This window comes from Mytilus galloprovincialis, chromosome 6 (genome assembly GCF_965363235.1).
Source record: "Mytilus galloprovincialis chromosome 6, xbMytGall1.hap1.1, whole genome shotgun sequence".
NCBI lineage: Eukaryota > Metazoa > Mollusca > Bivalvia > Mytilida > Mytilidae > Mytilus > Mytilus galloprovincialis.
The window spans coordinates 15,123,450-15,147,044 of NC_134843.1; the positions used below are offsets into that span (position 1 = coordinate 15,123,450).

Genomic DNA, 23,595 nt, shown 5'->3' on the forward strand with positions numbered 1-23,595 from the left:
ATTAAATTAAAAAAATAATATTTATTTGCATGGTTGTAAGCTTTCTTACCGTTGCATTGTGGGAAAAAGAAATTATTGGCCTCTTTTCCGAAACTCTCAACAAGCATGGTACTGAATCCACGTTTTTTCTTAAAATCTTAATTTAAGTCAGACAAAAAGATAATAGTAATAAGCAGTTAGTTAATAAATTCAATTGCATATATCAGAATTAGAAAATTAATTTATATCTTAAGTTGAACTGCTTTAAATGTATTTTACCGGATTGTCTGAGAAAAGGGGGAGGGTGATATGGAGGAAGCGTGACCACACACATACTAAATATACAACGCTTAATCAAAAACGGATTGTGACATCATGATATATCAAGTTCAAACAGAATTATTTGGTTCAAACCATGATCTATCCTTCAAAAAGAGTTGTAGATTACGTTATAATTACACGTGCTCACTATAATAGTAAATTTGGATTTATATAGTCTGTTGTTGTCACTCAATGGTCTTTACTATATGTTTAAATCATAAAAAAGTAATTGTTAACAATAGATGCATTCATGTATGCATTGACCTTATCAATGAGACCTCTAAATTTACAGTACCTCAGCATCTGCTCTCTGCACTCGAGTGCGAGGAACAAACCAGATATTTGATAGCAGTCTGTATTGTTAGCCACTACTAGTCCAATGCCCAAGACAAGGAAATTTTATTCAGACTGAAGTTTTGACAAAACTTTGTTTAGATGCATAACCTGAAGGAAAATGTTGAAAAATTGGTCATTGGACAAATAATTGGAGCAAATTGAGATGGTATTGATTTGATTCAGAAAGAATATTTATTGTCTTTCTAACTGCCTGTAGACCCTGTAAAATTTTTATTTGGTTTTATGCTGATGACTGTCCTAGGAGCTGAAACACATGATCTTGTTAAAATTTCTAATGTGGTGTTAATTTTGGTTCAATTGTATGGTTCAGGGTTTTAACTTTCGATTTTCTCACTGCGTTGATGATTATTGGTGCTTCTTTGACAATTTCCATGTTTTTGTTCTTTATTCTATTGTTTTCAGTCTACATTTATTATTTAAAAAAGTTTATTAAAATGTATAGACGCTTACAAAACGTAAGGCATTTTTGATTGTCCATTCCTTCAGAACATCAGGGGTAGTAGAATAACATTTGTAAATTATTTTGGAAAAGCCTATAATTATTAATCCTTGAAAATAAGATTTGAATTTGATTCATTTACTAATGCAAGTAATTATAGCAAGTTGCAACTTCAAGTATATGAAAATAATGTATACAATTCATGTACCTCCTCTGCTGTATAAAGATATATGTCTAGGTCATTTGGATACAATACTTGTACATTTGGCCATAAAAAAGAACAGGTTTGTTTGCCCAAACGCTACCTACCCAGAAAAAAGCTGCCTACTCAAATTCTTTTATATTTGAAGAAGTTTTTTTTTTTAATCGGACATGAAGACTAATAAACACCTGATACTTCAATTTCTCTTTCTAAAAAAAAAAAAGAAAATGCCTACCCACTGTCTCAACCTTTGGGTAGGGTTTGGGCAAACCAAAGTTTTTTTAATTGTGGCCTTTTGCTCTGTTAATATTTTCTTTTAAACACACTACAATGAACATTAATTATATTGGTTTATTATTCCAGTGAAATTTTTGGCAAAATGATACATTTGTAGCTGATAACATCTCGTGTATTTTAGGGAGCTAAAAAACCAGACCCTAAAGGAGGGTCCAAAGGGGGCTCGAAACAGCCAGTTAAAAAGAAGGAAGGCGGAGGAAAGGCCAAGAAGAAGGTAAGAATAATGTGTTACCAAAGAGAAGAATAATAAAGTATTTCTTGTTGAGGGTAAAATGAATGGTCCTTAGTTTGTGATATGTTTCTGATATAGGTTAACCATATAACACATAGATGAGGATTTTCAATTCAACAGTACTTTCTAAAAAGTGGGGGGAAAGGGTGATAAAATTCTAGGAACACATTCACAATGGTTGCAAAAACAGCATATTTGAGTTTGCCTCCAGGAAAATTGAATAATAGATGTAGTCAAAACTTATTGTAAATTCAAATAAAATACCATTAGGATTAGAACTACATAGAAACATGTACATTGCATCAACTACATTGTGTAGTTAGTAGTATGATTTACGTGCATCCTAGGAATTTATTTCCTTTCCTTTCAAGATTTTTAAATGGAAATTGGAGATGTATTGAAGAGAAAACTAATACTGAGTGTATAGCCTGTTGAAACATGTAGGCAAATTATATTATTGTCGAGCCTGCAACTTTTGTTGCAGAAAACTCGACATAGGGATAGTGATCTGGCGGCCGCAGTGTTAGCTAACTTCTTTTAAAAAAGCTTTATATTTTAGAAGGTGGAAGACCTGGATGCTTCATACTTTGTATATAGATGCCTCATGTTACGAAGTTTCCGTCAGTCACATGTCCAATGTCCTTGACCTCATTTTCATGGTTCAGTGACCACTTGAAAAAAAATTCAGATTTTTTGTAATGTTGAATTCTCTCTTATTATAAGTAATAGGATAACTATATTTGATATGTGCGTACCTTGAAAGGTCCTCATGTCTGTCAGACAGTTTTCACTTGACCTCGACCTCATATCAAGGATCAGTGAACAAGGTTAAGTTTTGGTGGTCAAGTCCATATCTCAGATACTACAAGCAATAGGGCTAGTATATTCGGTGTATGGAAGGACTGTAAGGTGTACATGTCCAACTGGCAGGTGTCATCTGACCTTGACCTCATTTTCATGGTTCAGTGGTTATAGTTAAATTTTTGTGTTTTGGTCTGTTTTTCTCATACTATATGCAATAGGTCTACTATATTTGTTGTATGGAATGATTGTAAGGTGTACCTATCTAGCGGGCAGATATCATGTGACCTTGACCTCATTTTCATGGTTCAGTGGTCAAAGTTAAGTTTTTGAGTTTTGGTCTTTTTATCTAATACTATATACCATAGGTCATCTATATTTGGTGTATGGAAATATTTTATGATCTTTATGTCAGTCGCGCAAGTTTTATTTGACCATGACCTCCTTTTCACGGTTCATTGCACAGTGTTAAGTTTTTGTGTTTTGGTCTATATTTCTTAAACTATAAGTAATAAGTCAACTATATATGTTGTATAGAAGCATTGTTAGCTGTACATGTCTGTCTGGCATGGTTCATCTGACCTTGACCTCATTTTCAAGGTTCATTGGTCTTTGTTTAGTTATCTTGGTTAATGTTAAGTTTATGTGACAGTTGTATTAAAGCTTAGCTTTATACTTAGGACTATCAACATAATATCAATGATAAGTATAGAATGCGAGACATTTCAGCGTGTGCACTCTTGTTGGGTTAAAGGTTTTGTGAATATTTTTTGAATATTTAAAGATTTTCTTTAAGTTAGATTTTATCTTTAAGAGTACAAATTTGGGTGGTGTCAACAGAATGTATTTTGTATCAATCACAAGTGTTCTCCCCTCAAATTTCATATAGTATTCTGATATATTAAGGGAAATAAGCATCACATCCAAAACACTAAGAAAATCATTTCAGATGCATGCAGCATCACATTCAAAACACCTAAAGAAAATCATCTCAGATGCATATAGCATCACATTCAAAAAGCCTATAGAAAATTATTTCAGATGCATATAGCATCACATTCAAAACATAGAAAATAATTTCAGATGCATATAGCAACACATTCAAAACGCCTATAGAAAATTATTTCAGATGCATATAGCATCCCATTCAAAACAAAATAATTTCAGATTCATACAGCATCACATTCAAAACACCTAAAGAAAATCATCTCAGATGTGTATAGCATCACACTTAAAACGCAGGGCTCACACTACTTCAGAATTATAGGGAGAAGTGACTTCTCTTTTTGAAACTGATAGGGAGAAGTGGTGAGATTTGAAAGAGAAGTGCTCATTCGCGCGGTGCGCTACAATGTTTGGATTTTACAATAGTAAAAAGGGCCATATGTAAATAATGTTCTTTTTATGTTGTTCAATTCATATGAGTAAAAAATTACAATTAAAGTAAGGCTTAAATTAAAATATTGTTTGTTTGCAGTTTACCGACCGACCCTTGAAAATCCTCCCGACTGTGAAAATTTTATTGCTTTAAATTTGAAGAAATTTTTTTTAATACTTCTATTGACGCGATCCGGAACTTTGTGTCCTTTCCGGAAATGATTTAAAGTCTGGGTCAATTACGCATTTCAAGTTCGGTTTTTCTTAGCTTCCCGTCAAGCGTTCATGTGACCATTTAATGATAAAGCACATGGAAATTGTTTACAGTATCCATGAAGTCACGGAGGAGTACTTTAGGCTGTCGTCTCGTGTCAATTTTAAGACAAATAACAAACAAAAAAGTTTATAATACTAGTAAACTGTTTATACAGATTCAGGCACATGTAATGATGTGTGATGATATCATTGACGATGATGCAGCGGATATTCATAACTGACACGATAACCATTCCGTCTCAAACAAATCGGGTACAGAATCTGTGGAGCCTGACTTTATGGAACCAATTTCAGTGGTTTAATAAATAAATCGACAGCAGCTTGAAGTATGGCATATTTTCTACAAATCGTTGTGAAGACGACAAAGATGAAACCACTCCTCCGTGACTTAAATCTTCATGGATATCTGTAAACACGCCTGTACGGAGGAAGGGCTCATTTGAAATGTTAATGGATATAGATCATGCCAAATCAATAAGAAGCAACCCTAACTACACAAAGATGTAGAGAAAATGAATGGTTAGCTTGAAAAATAAATATACTCTCTCTATATTAAATCTATCTTCGATTGCAATGAGTATGCTCCTTTAGGATAAAGGGGGCTGCCCCACTCATTGCAATTATTCTCTTTCTTGAAATATTAAATATACCCAAACTGTGTGGCCTCTGTGAATTCAATTAAAACATGTCCTTAGGAGATATGCTGCCAATTTTTTTATGCATTAAAAACATTTCTGTACAGACCATTTACTTTTAATGGGGTGCTATGGATTTCACCCCAAACTTTAAATTTCTTTGGTTTTCATTAAAGCCTGGCAAAAATATAACCTTATCACATATAATTAAATATTGTTAGAAATATGAAAACAGTCGAATGTCTTAATACTTTTTTTTCAAGTTGCCTTTTTTCAATTGAGGAAGATTCAATGGTTATTTTTTTTAATTAAAAATACACTCTTTAATACATTGTCTTATAAATCTTTAATATCTACATTTTTCTGATGGAAATACTCTACTCATGAAAACATTCTAGTGAAGAAGCATACATGTCTAAATATATTTCTTTAAAACAGTTCTAGTCATAATGACATTCCTTGTTTATAAGTGTTCCAGTATTTAATAATTATACCATATTTTATGTCATAAATTGGATAATGACACTATGTTAAAGTTTCAGTTTTGGTTAAAAAGTTTTTTATCTGAAAATGCCTGTTCATTTGATGTTGGTTTTCAGCATGTCCAGTGTTTGTTGTTTTAAAATGTTTTTTTTTTTTTTTCTTCACAAGAAACTTGGTTTAGTGTAACTGCTTGTTTAAACTGTATTTTGGCTGATAAAATAAAATATTTTTCCTACCTACCGACCCTTCAGTCTGAAGGTACAGTCGGAAAACTGCAAACAAACATATTTTTAAGGTTGGCCTAACATTTGAAATTAAAAGTTGTTTAAGTTTTACTAAGGTTCTTGTGAGAAACTACCAACTAAATATCTAGCACTAAAAAAAAAATTATTTTAGAAAATGTAAAGAAATTATAATATATCAATTACAATTTAATTAAAAATTATCTTGTGTATGAAATTCAGTGTTTCTCATAAAAAAAATATAAAAGTTATTAAGCTGGGCCATAATATATTGATATTAGTAGAATAGTCTCAGAGTTGAGCAACTTTAATCAATAGTTTGAAATTGAAACAATCCATAAAAAATATAGGGAATTATATACACCAATCAATTAGATGTTACCAAAAGTCTCTTAATGCGTGTGGAATGCGTAATTTTTATACGACCGCAAAATTTGAAAAATTTTTCGTCGTATATTGCTATCACGTTGGCGTCGTCGTCGTCCGGCGTCCGAATACTTTTAGTTTTCGCACTCTAACTTTAGTAAAAGTGAATGGAAATCTATGAAATTTTAACACAAGGTTTATGACCACAAAAGGAAGGTTGGTATTGATTTTGGGAGTTTTGGTCCCAACATTTTAGGAATTAGGGGCCAAAAAGGGCCCAAATAAGCATTTTCTTGGTTTTCGCACTATAACTTTAGTTTAAGTGAATAGAAATCTATGAAATTTTGACACAAGGTTTATGACCACAAAAGGAAGGTTGGGATTGATTTTGGGGGTTTTGGTTCCAACAGTTTAGGAATTAAGGGCCAAAAAAGGGCCCAAATAAGCATTATTCTTGGTTTTCGCACAATAACTTTAGTATAAGTAAATAGAAATCAATGAAATTTTAGCACAAGGTTTATGACCACAAAAGGAAGGTTGGGATTGATTTTTGGAGTTGAGGTCACAACAGTTTATGAATTAGGGGCCAAAAAGGGGCCCTATTAAGCATTATTTTTGGTTTTTGCACCATAACTTTAGTATAAGTAAATAGAAATCTATGAAATTTAAACACAAGGTTTATGACCATAAAAGGAAGGTTGGGTTTGATTTTGGGAGTTTTGGTCCTAACAGTTTAGGAATAAGGGGCCCAAAGGGTCCAAAATTGAACTTTGTGTGATTTCGTCAAAAATTGAATAATTGGGGTTCTTTGATATGCCGAATCTAACTATGTATGTAGATTCTTAATTTTTGGTCCCGTTTTCAAATTGGTCTACATAAAGGTCCAAAGGGTCCAAAATTAAACTTAGTTTGATTTTAACAAAAATTGAATCCTTGGGGTTCTTTGATATGCTGAATTTAAAAATGTTCTTAGATTTTTAATTATTGGCCTAGTTTTCAAGTTGGTCCAAATGGGGGTCCAAAATTAAACTTTGTTTGATTTCATCAAAAATTGAATAAATGGGTTCTTTGATATGCCAAATCTAACTGTGTATGTAGATTCTTAATTTTTGGTCCAGTTTTCAAATTGGTCTACATTAAGGTCCAAAGGGTCCAAATTAAACTAAGTTTGATTTTAACAAAAATTAAATTCTTGGGCTTATTTGATATGCTTTATCTAAATATGTACTTTGATTTTTGATTATGGGCCCAGTTTTCAAGTTGGTCCAAATCAGGATTCCATATCAAGTATTGTGCAATAGCAAGAAATTTTCAATTGCACAGTATTGCACAATAGCAAGAAATATCTAATTGCACAATATTGTGCAATAGCAATTAATTTTCAATTGGAGTTATCTTTCTTTGTATAGAATAGTAGTTGATAATATATGTTGGAAATTTGCCAGACATGACTATGATGTCATTTTCTATTTTTATTTGCCAATAACTTTATGTAAATAACTTCATTGGAAATTTGCCAATATAAAATGTTGCTGATGAAGCTTTTTTTCCTTATCTTATCTAAAATGTTTTAGATAATGTATGTTGGAAATTTGCCAGACATGACTATGATGTCATTTTCTATTTTTATTTGCCAATAACTTTATGTAAATAACTTCATTGGAAATTTGCCAATATAAAATGTTGCTGATGAAGTTTTTTTTATTGTTTTATACAATAAACAATGTATATTCACTTTTACTACCAACCAATCTTTACCATTCAGTGATAACAAGCACTTTATTTTACATTTTAATATTTTATGATGTATTTAAAAGAGTAGTTATTGTTGCAAACTCCATTAGAAATTTGAATTGATATCAGTTTTGGAAAAAGGGAAACGGGGATGTGAAAAAAAGGGGGGGGGGGGTTAAATTTTTCTCATTTCAGATTTCATAAATAAAAAGAAAATTTCTTCAAACATTTTTTTGAGAGGATTAATATTCAACAGCATAGTGAATTGCTCAAAGGCAAAAAAAAACTTTTAAGTTCATTAGACCACATTCATTCTGTGTCAGAAACCTATGCTGTGTCAACTATTTAATTTTAGATTTAAATAAGAAGAAATCTTTAATTGATTTGTAAAATCTTGACATTTGTTTTGTGTAAAAAAACCCATGTAATGTCAAAAATTTGATCACAATCCAAATTCAGAGCTGTATCACGCTTGAATGTTTTGTCCATACTTGCCCCAACTGTTCAGGGTTCGACCTCTGCGGTCGTATAAAGCTGCGCCCTGCGGAGCACCTGGTTCCCTTTGGGATCAATATTCTTCTGTCAGCTGTTCCATCCGTGCGTCCGTAGTAATTATTGTAAAAGTACGGATTTCGGTCATAGCTGGTCCGGTTCAGATCCGTAGTTTAGAAATCAGTCAATGGCGGACAAATGCAAGAAAATTTACAAAAATAAACGATGTTTGACAAGTTATTTGGAAAGGAACATGACGGTTTAAATGCAATAAATGGATTAAACATTTACTGGAGGCAACTTTTATCACGTTTAAATAAAGTAACAAACTTATTTTGCCGCCGAAATTTAGGTTGATGTACGTTTTCGAGTAACAAACACCGGGACTTGCGAAAATGCACGAAGTGATAAAAAGTTGTATTTTTATCAAATAACCTGCTACACACTGCGAAGACAATGCTTCAACCTCTTTTCTAAAGAAAATGAATCGTTTATGTCTGAATTTCTTTAATTATCAGTAAAAAATTGATGTTTCATCAACTTGGTAAAAATTGAAAATGTCCGATGACGGAAGCGACTGAAAGCGACTGTCGTCAAGAACAGGGCGACTTGTTTTCGCTTTTGGGGGTCGGGGAAGGCGACTTCTTCGCCCAAGTCGCCTGGTAACGTGAGCCCTGAAACGCCTATAGAAAATCTTTTCAGATGGGTATAACGTAACATTCAAAATGCCTATAGAAAATCTGTTTATCACTCTAGATGCATATAGCATCACATTCAAAACACCTAAAGAAAATCATTTCAGAAATCATACATGTAGCATCACATCCAAAACACTTAGAAAACAATTTCAGTTTAAGCACTTAAAATTACACAGTAAATTTGGGAAAAAACTACCTATTGGATGTATTCCACAGATTTAAATTGTGCATACATTGCAGTCTTCACGATGAACTTTTAAATCTACAGGCCCGGAGCTCAATTTAAAGTTAGATTGTGTTGGCCTGTAGAATACTAGATGTGATTTTTACAGACTCGAGAGCAATTTTACAAGCCTGTGCTGCCATTCAGCTTGAAGACTGACATTGTACATTCACTAGCGACTAACTTTTACTTTAATTGTACATAGCAGTTAATATTCAAAAGTGATCAGTAAATTGATCTTTGTTAAATGATATTTTAAAGTTCACTATATACCATTTAAGATTCAACTTGAGTTCTTTTTTGTGGATGTCTTTTTATATCTTTCTGTCTTTAGCAGAATCTAAAGTTGGTTTTCATTGTACTTTGCAGAAGTGGTCCAAAGGAAAGGTCAGGGACAAGTTGAACAATTTGGTTTTATTTGACAAGGTTACTCTTGAAAAATTTAGGAAAGAAGTACCTAGCTACAAACTGATCACACCATCAGTAGTGTCAGAAAGACTGAAAATTAGAGGTTCCCTAGCCAAGAAAGGATTGTTAGATTTACACAAGGAAGGTAAGATTAATCAATAGAGAAAAATTAATAAAATGCCTGAAAAAAATACAGATCCAGTATGAATTTAACGGATGTTTTTTTTACTGTTCTTGAGGTATGCCCCATTAACACATGGTAAAGTTAATGAATTTGTTTCCCTCAACCATGCCAGATGTTATGAAACTTATGCACAATACTTGTTACCACAAAACTCGGATCAAGTTCAAATTTGGGTAGTCACTTTTACTGTTCTTAGTTATGTCCCTTTATAACTTTATTTGTTATGCAAGCAAGAGCATCATCTGTGTCCAATGGACATGTTCCCCCTTTTATTGTTTTGAATAATTCAGATTTTAGTAAGCTAAAAATTTTGTAAAAGATATAGATCAACCATTGTGACTTAATTTAGAAATAAATGAAAAAAATTGTAAGCTTTGTATTAAAAACTGTTTTATACCCATGGTCTTTAGCTGTTTAGAATGCAGTGTGTTTGCATCAAATGCGGGAGGCAATTTGTACAAATTTATCCATCCAATCGTCTTTAGTTGGCAGTAATTTTCTGATACGTTTTTAAAAAGGAGATGGGGGAACAAATATGCATATGAACTTGGACATTTTAGGACATGGATGTAAAGTACTGTACTAGTACAGAAAATGGTTAAACATTAACCTGTCTTTCAATGAAAACAGCAACATCATAAGGGACGACATCAAAGGTTCAATGTAGGATAAAAAAACTTAATTCACATAATTTTTTTCATTGACCCCCCTACCCCCTATTTTGAAAAAAACAACTAATTTTTTATGGTATTTGCATGTTTCTTTTATAAAAAAAAAGGCTTTGAAGTAAAATACCATACATGTCTCGAAAAGGAAACTTGCAAGGAAAGAAGTATGAATTTGAGTTTCTATTCAATTTCAGGAAAAATCCGCATGGTTTCCAAGCACCACTCGCAATGGATCTTTACCAGATCCACCACTGCAGAAGAGGCTGAGGAAGCTGCATCAGCAGCTGCAGAAGCTAAAGAAGCTGACAAAGCTGAGAAGGGTGGCAAAGGAAAAAAGAAGGCTGCCAAGGCAGACAAAGAAGAGAAAGCAGAAAAATAAAAACTTGATAGCTCCTAATTGTTTACTTTGTATAATAGCAGTGATCAGTGGTATTTTAGTGCCATGTAACTGCAGTCTACATCTGCATCTTTTCTAAATACTAGTCTAAAGATTAATATTCCAATATGAAAGCAGCTTGCACTGTTAGGCACTAGTCAAGCATCTTACTAGTGGCTACACTGTCAAAGACCACTGTATCCAAGGCTAGGACAGAAAGAAATCGTCTACTGTATCTCATTTCGATTTACTGTAAACCAACTTATTTTTGCTGATAGTTTATTTTGTGTTCAGCCCTTTCTAGTTCTCTTCACAGCAATTTGATAGGAACATTAATTGGTTTATATTCTGTTTTGTACCTAATATATTGGCCAATGGAAGTTCAGATGAAGAAATATTTATTTGGTAAACCTTAAAACGAGAGAAATGACTGGAAATTCTTTCCTGAAATTTGGTTGTAGGGATTAAGTAATTGTTGTATTGCAGTCAATTACCGCATTGGCTAATACAAAATAATAAATCAATAATGTTGTGTATACTTCAGTGAAACAGTAACCCAAAGAGACAAGTCACAAGCAAAGAGGGTCCTCATGCCCATCTAGTGAAGTTTTACACACTGACGTCATCCCTAAATCCAAGATAGTTTTACATATCACCTCTTTGGTGGTAGCGTGGTCACCTCAAGTATAACTGTTGTGGAACTTAGTTGACCCCTAGCCAGGTCAAACCAAATACTTTAAAATTGGTAGATGCTGCTTCTCTTCTGACAGCACAATTGTGAGTGAGAGCTCAAATTGAAAAGCCCATATAGATTGGTTGGTCTGTTTCTGATACTGTACAATAGCAATTTTTTTTGGCGGGGATCGGCTGTTCAAACTTCCGTTATGGACGGCCCAATAAGGCAGAACACCGAAAAATTTATATTTCCGAAATACTTTTGAACAAAATCATTATTGGTAGAGAAAATTGGTAATTGTCTTCATATAATATGTAGGACAATACCAAGCCTTCTGAAGATGAATACCGTAAAAAAAAAAAATTATACGACGGTGCATAGGTAAACTTTACATTGTATTTCGTGTATGAGAATATTTTAGGATTACATGTCAGTCTGGTATGTTTTATTTGACCGTGACTTCATTTTTAGCTTACCTGGTCCATAGGGCCAAGTGAGCTTTTCTCATCACTTGGCGTCCGTCGTTCAAAAACTTTTACAAAAATCTTCCCTGAAACTACTTGGTCAAATTGAACCAAACTTGGCCATAGTCATCATTAGAGTATCTAGTTTAAAAAATGTGTCCGGTGACCTGGCCAACCAACCAAGATGGCTGCCATGGCTAAAATAGAGCAAGGGGGAAATGTAGATTTTGGCTTATATCTCTGAAACCAAATCATTTAGAGCAAATCTTAGCATATAGTACAGCGGCTTTGTGAAAAATTGTGCACATCCTGCTACAAGCATGAAATTTGGCATAGACCTTCCTCAACTATTTCTCTTTCAATTCAGATAGGGAGGCATTTGAAAAAAATGTCTCACTTCCGGTAAAATCCAAAATGGCGGACATCATACTTAAATTTACCCAATATCGAAGGCTAGTATGTGAAAAGGTGGTATTAACATGCTACTATCATAATATTTGGTACAAACCTTTTTGTACTACTTTTGGATATATGATATAGATGCGATGTCTTCATAAACCCTACTTCCGGTAAAATCCAACATGGCGGATATACTAATAGAATAAGCTTATTTTTAGAGTGGGTAATTGAAATGGGGTCCGCTCGACAGTCCGACGGTTCAATAGTCCGACATATCACACCGGATATGATATAAATAGGTTACACTACAGACCTGAAAATGGTCCCTTCATTAAACTAAATTTTTTAGGAAATCCATTGAAGAATTAAAAAGTTAATTTAATTTTAATATATCGACACATACGGGCCCAGGTCATTTCATGTCCACTTTCAGGTCTTTGGTGTATCCCGATATGGACTACTTAGCCCTAAGAAAGACCGTATACAATAAAGATCGACTTGTTTTGGAAGAGAAAGTCGCTTAATTACACCACATTCGCCAATTAGTTGAAGCGTTAAATAAAGATGCTTATTAAACACAGGCTACATTTTATATTTTAAAAACCTTTACAGCTAGGTATATTCGACGTTCCGAATCCTCTAGTCCTATTATATAAACCTTCGTAGGTATATATTGTCTTCATTCAACGTTTTTAATCAGATCTTTTTTACTATCAATTCTGAACCACGAGACTTTTGATTGTTAAAAAAAAATTCCGATAAAAAAAAACGTCGTATAAAGACGATATGAACCTACGAAAGCTTATATTATAGGACTAAGAATTGTCAGGCGTAAGCCCTATGTGCAATTGTGCAATTTTTGTCGAGCCTGCAACTTTTGTTGCAGAAAGCTCGACATAGGGATAGTGATCCGGCGGTGTTAGCTAACTTCTTAAAAGCTTTATATTTTAGAAGATGGAAGACCTGGATGCTTCATACTTTGTATATAGATGCCTCATGTTACGAAGTTTCCGTCAGTCACATGTCCAATGTCCTTGACCTCATTTTCATGGTTCAGTGACCACTTGAAAAAAAAGTTCAAATTTTTTGTATTGTTGAATTCTCTCTTATTATAAGTAATAGGATAACTATATTTGATATGTGCGTAGCTTGCAAGGTCCTAATGTCTGTCCGACAGTTTTCACTTGACCTCGACCTCATTTCAGTGATCAGTGAACAAGGTTAAGTTTTGGTGGTCAAGTCCATATCTCAGATACTATAAGCAATAGGGCTAGTATATTCGGTGTATGGAAGGACTGTAAGGTGTACATGTCCAACTTGCAGGTGTCATCTGACCTTGACCTCATTTTCATGGTTCAGTGGTTATAGTTAAGTTTTTGTGTTTTGGTCTGTTGTTCTAATACTATATGCAATAGGTCTACTATATTTGTTGTATGGAATGATTGTAAGGTGTACATGTCTAGCGGACAGATGTCATGTGACCTTGACCTCATTTTCATGGTTCAGTGGTCAAAGTTAGTTTTTGAGTTTTGGTCTTTTTATCTAATACTATATGCCATAGGTCAACTATATTTGGTGTATGGAAATATTTAATGATCTTTATGTCAGTCGCGCAGGTTTTATTTGACCGTGACCTCATTTTCACGGTTCATTGCACAGTGTTAAGTTTTTGTGTTTTGGTCTATTTTTCTTAAACTATAAGTAATAGGTCAACTATATATGTTGTATAGAAGCATTGTTAGCTGTACATGTCTGCCTGGCATGGTTCATCTGACCTTGACCTCATTTTCAAGGTTCATTGGTCTTTGTTTAGTTATCTTGGTTAATTTTAAGTTTATGGTACAGTTGTTATAAAGCTTAGCTTTTTACTTAGGACTATTAACATAATATCAATGATTAGTATAGAAGGCGAGACATTTCAGCGTGTGCACTCTTGTTAAACTATGATAAAAAAATTAACTGATAAAGATTAATGGTTGGATTTTAACTTCATATACTTGCTTTAATACATCAAAAATGCGTCGGATATGTTTTTTAAAGATATAACTTGTTTAAAAAAAAACGAATATTGATACTTAAATTATCATAAAAGCGATTACAATTGCAGACACGTGTGCCGCGGATTCCCTTTTTTTTATTTATTTTTTGATCAGAAAATATTCTTTCATATTTCAACCTATTTTAAGCTATTCAAGAATTTCTCACTTTGCACGTGTGTAATAACGGTGATGCGCGTTACCACGTTGATGATGCAAGCACAGGAAGTGTCAAAATATGGCACTGCATTGGCCCCTATTCCTTATATAGAAATGTCAATTTTGTTTTGAAATAATGTTGGCAAAAGAAGGTGCCATTTTGGTTCCCATACTGGTACCGTCAACCTGCAAGTAGTGCTGGTCGTTGAATACAAAATTGTTGTTTTCCAGCACTAGTCTCAGCAACTGAACGAGACAGTCTGTTGGTGGATGTTTATCCTTACGATTGTTCCATACTTGTTCACAAGCGACTATTCCTTCATTTTTGGGAATATTTGTGTATAAAGAAGACACATCCATCGATACCAAAATTGTGTTGTTTGGTAAGGGATTTAATGAATCCATTTTCTTCAAATAATCTGTTGTATTTTGAATGTAAGATGACATTGTTCTAACATGTGGTCTAAGATGGTAATCCACGAATTCAGATATTTTTTCGGTTGGATGGCCATTTGCAGATACTATCGGTCTTCCCGGAATCCTTCTTTATGAAGTTTTGGGAGCAAGTCGTAATTTTATTTAATACACAATTTTTCGTTTATTCTTTAATTATTAAACATTCTTTTTTCCGGCTACTGAAGGTGTAAATGATTTGATTTATTATGTATAAAATCACGTCAGTACAAGTATGTATAGCTGTAGCGTTTGCTTCTCCGTTCCATATTACGAATTTGGTTTTATGTTTTAAGAAAATCTTAAAAAATATGAACATAAGTGCCACCAATACGTCTATATAAACATAAGAATATGTGATATGATTGCAAACGGGACAACTCTATCTAAAACCTAATTAGGTAGTAAATTTAAGCAATTTAAGCCTTGACTCACACAGCAAAGTAAACTTTCAAGGGCTACAAAATGACAAGTGTAAAACAGTCATGTCAAACACAAAGAAGTATTTAATTATGTATCACATATTTTTACTTGATATTAATCGTTTAATATTATTAATTATTATTAATATTGCAGGTTTCCACCGACTCTGGAATAACACTGTTTCGGTTAGACACCCTTCTTTGTGGACTTTCATAAGATGCTTAAAAGACCAACAAGCAACTTTGGAGAACTCCGTGGAGGTAGGGGCGATCAATTGCTTTATAGTGTTATCCGATTCTCCATGTTGAAGATCATACAGTAACCTAGCTATAATTGCTTACTTTAACGACATGTGGTCTTGGATGGAGAGTTGTGTCGTTGGCAATCACAAACACATTGTCTTATTTTAATATGAATTAAGCGTAAACCTTGATAAGTAGTAAGCAATATTAATGAATAACAAAAGTAAGGAATCACAAGAATATACAAAGAAATTATTTTTTAGTCCGACAAAATGTGTAATATAACAGGGGCGTAGCTACCCGGAGGCACGACAGCACTTGCATCCACGTCGTTTTCACAACAAAAAAAAAAAGAAAAAAGAAAGAGATGAGTTTGTCAATCGGAATCCGATAGCGTGACATGCATGTATTATCTAAGACTATTATGATTATGATATTTGTTTAACATTCGGAGACTGTTGGTGTCTTTTCCGTTTGGTTTCAAAATAAAAAAAATATTGGAGATTATGACAAAATCGGAAGGTAACTTGTATCTTTTACAAGATTTGAATTTGTAATACTCAGTCTAAGACATGTAGTTTTGGAGCACATTTAACAGTGTACAGTTCATCAGTTTGGAATGAGATGTACCAATCGGCATTAGATTTATCAGATCCCTTCGATGGTAAAAATATGCCGAGGCGATGTGGTCAACAGACTATCGGAGCCAACCACCCTGTAACGACGCCAAAACAGTATTGTAAAGTTTCATTATTTTTTGCGTTCATAGACCATATGATAAGGGAACTGTCTGGAGAGTGGAGTCGCGTCAAGTATTATCAGAAAATCACTTCTTTGCGCTGTATCTGCTTCATCGTGTTGTAGGAAATATCACAAACGAACAAATCTCGATATTGTCTGAGACATACGAAACTGACCTGGCATGTAATTTTGACGAATTCAATTGGGAGGTCGCTCGATGCCGAACACGTACACTGGTTTATTACATCTCGCGAGTGCTACCATGCCATGAAGGAGATCTTTCAGTCACGGTACTACGTATGTAATTGAAAACAAATGTACCATCAACAATGAACAACGACAGTTACTTAGCATTACTGCATATTCATCGGGATTTCAGTGTGAATATTGACAGAGTAATGGAGAAGTTTGTTTCTGCCCAGACCCGAAGAGCAGATTTTGGACAATTTTGAGTAAATTCTGTATCAAAAATATGTGTTGTTTATGTATTACTCTATTCAGAAAATTTATCAATAGTTTTACATTCATGAACTTTTATCTACATATAGCTCCTCTTTTAACAGTCCTATGACCGAAAACCGAAAAAAAAAAATTTTTCTGCAAATAGGGTCCCAAAAATTTGGCGGTAGTTGCTTCCACATCGTTCCATTCTAGCTACGCCCCTGTATAACTTAGGTGTCGTATCATACAGGTACCACTGTATTGAATATTGCATACGCACCCATATCGTGTTGGCAGTAATAAATCACTTGGAGAGATGTCTTGAACATGTAAGAAACAACAATCATAAACATGAAATAGCAATTCATAAAAGAGAGGCGAAAGATACCAGAGGGACATTCAAACTCATAAGTCAAAAATAAACTGACAACGCCATGGCTACAAAAAAAAAAAAAAAAAAAAAAACAAAAGACAAATAGACAAACAATAGTACACAAAGCACAACATAGAAAAACTGAAAACTGAAGACTTGAGAAACACGAACGCCGCCAAAAACTGGAGTGATCCCATGTGCTCCGGAAGGGTATGCACCTGCATATACATCAATCAACTTGAACCAAATAGAATGATCATAATCAATACGTCTTGCACAGGTTTATACTGAATCAATATAGCTAAGCTAAATTTATTTGGATGGTACTATAATAATATTGATTAATAAACAATAAATTTCCCTCAAATGTAGGAGCTTTTATAAGCTCCCGCAGGAAGCTATTTTGGTAGAATTGTCGATTTGTGCCATTGTGCTTATAGTAAGATGATTTCTTCAATTAGAAGTAGAAATCTAATTTCCGGTTTTGTGTAAAGACACAGAAGGCTTAAGTTTGTTCGTTCGTCCTAAGGTCCGTCTTTTCGTCACTGGATCCGTTCACAGCTGTAGTTAACTGTCCGATATTTCGTTGAATCATTTTTCATGGAAGATATGGATACACATTTCCAAATAACAATTCTTTAAAATCTCCGAGTAGTGTGAACACGTGAAAAACAGTCATTTGAGACCGGAACTGATTATTGGAGGCCTCCATCTTTCATGATGAAAAACATGAGTGACCGGAAGTCACGTTCAGCTTACCTCCGATAGATGAGTAGGATCACTTTTCATTTGGTTTGAACTATTTTCAGCGGACTACTGTTTCTTTGGTTCGTCTCAACAAACGATTCAAATGAACCGAACTTACGGTTCGTGTTCCACTTCCGGTTCGACTGCGAAGTCGGTACGAGCCTCATAATGAAAGCAGCCTTTCAAATCAATTCCTGTCATGCGACTTTCATCACATATGCGCAGTACCCTCATTCCACACGGGACTTCCGATTCAAATATAGAAGCAGAAATAACACTGAACTGTCGGACTACCGAACTGTCGGACTATTGAACTGTCGGACCATTGAACCGTCGGACCATCGAACGGTCGGATCATCGAACCGTCGGACTATTGAGCTGTCGGACTATCACTACGGCCCCGTTATAACATGTACGAGGTACTTTTGTACATGTTATAACTTGTATTTTGGCATTGTGCAAATTGTAACCTGTACAACATTTTTGTACATGTTATAACCTGTACAAAATTGCAACTTGTACACGACATATATATATACAGTCAGGTAAATCATTAATGTCGATTAAGAAAACAAGATGTACATGTAATTCAGTTCCCTGAGGAACACCTGATATAACTTGTATTGTTTTCTAGTATAAATGTGTGTGTTCGATTAATAGAAAAGATTTTATCAAGCTTTTAGCTTGTTCTTATATGCCATTACATTTGTGTTATATAATATTCTATTGTGTAAAACGTGATCAAAAGTTGTTTTTTTCGAAATCTATGATGATAAGATCGATTTGTACTTTTTATCGTTATTTAATGATAGCTGGCGAATAAATGAAAATACATGGGATTCGCAAGATCTGTTTGTCCACGGTGTTTTAAGTCGTAAAGTATGTTTTTGATTCACGGTGTTGCGTCATGTTGCTTGCAAGTATCTGTTCTAGTAATTGCAGGAAATAAATGTTAATGAGATTGGTCTATAGTTCTCAGGATGATGCTCGTCTCCTTTTTTAAAAACAGGCGTTATGTTGCTTGATTCCAATCATACAGGAGGTTTTTTTTCTGTTTGTATTGATTTCGTAAAAAATAAAGTGAGCAGGTCTTAAATCACATTCAAATGGTTTTACACTAGTCATTTTTGGGGCCGTCTATAGCTTGCTGTTCGTTTTGAAGACCATACTTTGACCTATAATGGTTTACTTTAACAAATTATGACTTTGATAGAGATTTGTCTCATTGGCACTCATACCACATCTTCTTATATCTATGTCGTTACGTTTTCTGTTAGTACTATTCCAGTAATGGTATCTGGTCATGTTGCTGGCTTATGATTTATATTTTTTAATTAATTAGATGCCTTCTGTGATGATATTTTTGTAGTCCCACGTTGGATCTGTTGATGAACTGTATAAATGCTGATTTAAATTGTTCAAGTAGGATATTTGCTTTTTTAAGTGTCTTGTATCTTTAGCGTAAACCCTCACTTTTAAAAGTACCAGTGTTTTCATTGTTTTTGCCTTCAAGGAATGCAACGAGTTTGTTTGTTTCATTGAAACTGGTTTTCGGATTCTCAGTTTATTTCAATGTCAAATATCATGTATTCAATATATTTTAAGAAAACATTTCTCATTTTTTTCTATAAATTTGTCTTATTTTTTTTTAGGTGTTTACAATCTCCTGTTTTCTTTCTTTCTGTTATGCAGGTTAAAGTATTGTCGCTCTGCTTTACATGTCTCTCCTCACAAGACGGCCCTTGTTTCTATTTATTTTTTTTTTTTTTGGGGGGGGGGGGGGTATCTTTTGATAGTCTTCATATAAAGAATGAAAAAAAGAACAGCTAGAACATGTGGAAGGTTGACACTATTGGAATCAATTGTTGTTTAATGTAATTTCGTTTCTTTAGTTTAGGGTTCAATTTAGACCAATGGAAGAGATCTGCATCTTCTAAATCTAAACATTCAATTAAAGTTGATAGTTAATATCTAAAATTCAACTAGTTGAATTCTGTCATTTAACAACAACTACAGTTATTTTTGAAATCTTAATAGTGTACGACTGAACTGCAGGCTAGGGCCATTTTCCATTTTTTGTGACAGTACTCTTAAGATTTTAAATTTTTTTCTTAAGAAAGTTAGGACTGAAAAATCTATTCAGTTTTAAATTTCTATTGATAAAGTTCCCAGTTACATCTCTCATCACAGGGATACAGGTACTAATAAAAATAACAATATGATTGATGTAAACTGTGTGAAGCTTGTTTCCAAATCCTACATTTTGAAATATTTGTAAAATTTCATGAATAAATAGGTTTAAACTACAAAATGCAACATTTGTAATTTTTTATGCCCCACCTACGATAGTAGAGGGGCATTATGTTTTCTGGTCTGTGGCTCCGTTCGTTCGTTCGTTCGTTCGTTCTTTCGTTCGTCCCACTTCAGGTTTAAGTTTTTGGTCGAGGTAGTTTTTGATGAAGTTGAAGTTCAATCAACTTGAAACTTAGTATATATGTTCCTTATTATATGATCTTTCTAATTTTAATGTCAAATTAAGAGTTCTTACCCCAATTTCACGGTCCACTGAACATAGAAAATGATAGTGCGAGTGAGGCATCCGTGTACTGGGGACACATTCTTGTTTGTAACTATTACAATGATTATGTTGGTACACAAAATTTAGTTTTAATGGACTACTTATCATATACTAAATGTCACATTTTAGTGGATAATTAGCTTATAAATTGAGGTGCTCCTGAATTGGAGGAAGATTCTCAAAACAGAGTTTTATAGAAAAAAATGGAAAAGATCGTTTCTCTCCCCAATCTCATGTAGCCCCTCGGACTTCCTGTTTACTTTAAAAGTTGTTGACCTACAAATTAAAGTATTGCATGTTGATGTTTGAATCATATACAGCAAACATCATTTTGTTTAAATTTAACAAATACTATTTTTTAATAAGTGCACAATCTTTGAGAATGATTTAGATAACCAGTGAAGGATATCCCTGCTTATGCATAGTGTGGCATTCCAACAATGACGTCACATAAAATATAATGTAGCCAGGTTGGATATATTTAGCATATCTCGTCATACTGATTTTTCCGGATTGTAAAAAAAACGTAAATAGTGTAAAGGAGAGCTCATTATACGATAATTTCGAGAGAAACAGAAGGGAAATGTGTAAAAAAGTGTTTATAGTCAATTTATTCATTTGTGTCTCCCCATCTCATCATTCTCAGTAAGATTTGTTGGGGGATTTTTCCACACTATAAAAACAAAATGAATGATGTGAGGGAATGTCACTCTGATCAACCCCATTGAGGATTGACGGCTTGAAGCCGTCTTCCCCAAAAACTACGACAATTTGGGGGGGGGGGGACTGTCGTTCTCGTTCTTTCGAGGCCTCCTGGTGAATAAACAAATGATGTCTATATGTTTATTTCTAGTCCAACCATAAGAGTAGTTTAATCAAAATACATAAATGTGAAATAAATAGTTTGATTCTTAAAATGAACTTGAATTAACAATTATCAAAATACTTTATTAATTAATTGAAACCGTTTATCACCGGATATTTATGGTAACTTTAACTTTAACCTGCAGCAAAAAAACTTTGGAACACTCTTAACTTAAACATAAGAAAATGTGAATCTCTATCATTATTCAGAAAACAAATTAGTACCCAAAATAGTAAGGTCACAATGTATTAATTATTATATAGGACATCGTTTGGGTAAAATTCGTCATGCTCGCTTTAGAATGGATTCAAGTTCATTGAATTCTCACCTTTTCGTTCGTAATTTAGTAGACTCTCCAAATTGTCGTTGTGGTGATGTAGAAACAAATACTCACTTCCTGTTATCTTGTCCTATATACACTAATTGAAGACATGAAGTATTAGATTCTATTTCAGTAAAACTTTGCTTTTTGTATCAACGGTACACTCAGATGAGCAAAATAGTATTTTATTTAGTTTGGTGCAAAAATATATTATTAAAAGTAAACGTTTTAACCCTTGATGTTAATCCTTAATCACTCAATAGGAACCCAAGCATTTCACACTGTATACATTACAATAATTCATGTTTATTTATTATTATTTTTATTTTATTTTTCTCATTAATCTCTTTTTTTTTCGTCTTTTTTCACCTTTTTCATATTCATATATTTATTACAGAGCATGCCAGTATTAATATTAATAAGTGTATTATTTTTGTAAAAAAGAGATTTGTAAAAGCAAATTGCTTGTTTCTGAATCCTTAATATTATTTCATTGTATAATATCGTTTAATGTTGAAGAAATATTGTTTAAACTAACTTAAACTTTTTACTCAGGAAATACTTTTAAGAGTTTAAGCTGTCAAACCTTATTTATATCGCTTAAGTGTCAACTAGGAAGAATTTCACATCAACTACTAATAAAGTAAAAGTTACATAACATTATAGACTCTCTAATTATATCTTTTTATACAAAAAGCTTTACACAAGAATTATTTATTTTCTGCAATTACATGTGAGATTCACTTAGTTTTATATGAAATATTAAAATTTATTTCTTTAAATAATTTACCTCAAATTACCTTCATTATATATATAATATATATATTAATTTGTTTGTCTAGTCTATAAGGTGTTTTTTTTTTCAAGTTTAAATCCATCCATGGTCGAAGAGTTTGTAAGCTATTACTTTATTTGGTATATGCTGTTGGACACTTTGTTCGCTATGAAAAGATGCATTTATAGAAGTTTGTTCTTGTTTCAAAAGAGGGCCACTCCTCATTTATTTATTTGTGCATATATAGCTACAACCACTTTCAATCTCCGAGTTAAGTCCTTTTTAACTGATGTTTATATTTAAATAAGATGATCAAATGACAAAGAAATTACAAATTGTTTTGTAATAAATTTAGACCGTTAGTTTTCTCCATTGAGTTTTTTCATACTTTTCATTTCGGGGTCTTTTATAATCGGTTATCACTGTATCGGGTTTCTGATTGTTGAAGACCGTATACGGTAGCCTTGAATTGCTTACTTCTTCTTATAAAAGTTATATTGACCTTAAAATATAGCAAATTAACGATATAAGCGTAACGACAATGTGTAACCGGGCTTTTGTCTGCACCTGTATAAGCTCATCTCTCAACAAGCATCGTGTATACAGAAGAAGTCCAAACCAGGTTTTTTGGGGTGAGTGTTACTTTATCTTTAGTTTGGTGTTGTGTCTTTAATTGGTTCATCTTTGTCCGTTGGGTAGCCTTTTTCCTTTCGGACAGTCGGAGATTTTACCTGTGAAATACAAAATATGATGTTATTTATCAAATCAAACATTTGTCACCGGACATTCAGCAGATGTTAATCTACAGCAATCGATTTTCTAAGAGTTTACTTTTCCATGACCCAGTTTTGATTAGTCGCATGACATTGCAGATCATTTTCAAATCCTGCATTTTTATTATTATTTCAAGAAAGGCGTCTTCCGTCGATATTGACGTATATTTTTATTCACCAATGAAAATTGGAATAAAAATACATTTTCATGCTCGTACACTTTGTTATTCATTTGAAATTATGTTTTTACCTTTAAAAAATACAAAGATTCATTCTTATTCATATTCTTATTAAGGAGGTGTACATTTCTATTTTTGTTTATATCTCAATTTACGTCA

At 33.3% G+C, this 23,595-nt stretch overlaps 1 protein-coding gene across 1 annotated transcript; it reads left to right on the forward strand.

The window, feature by feature from the left end:
* The first annotated feature begins 12 nt into the window (after positions 1-12).
* Positions 13-10,811, forward strand: LOC143079032 (small ribosomal subunit protein eS25-like). Its single transcript, XM_076254148.1, has 4 exons — positions 13-108; positions 1,717-1,809; positions 9,524-9,707; positions 10,609-10,811. Exons 1-4 carry the CDS (start codon positions 106-108, stop codon positions 10,791-10,793), a joined length of 465 nt encoding a protein of 154 aa, XP_076110263.1. The 5' UTR covers positions 13-105; the 3' UTR covers positions 10,794-10,811.
* Positions 10,812-23,595: the final 12,784 nt, after the last annotated feature.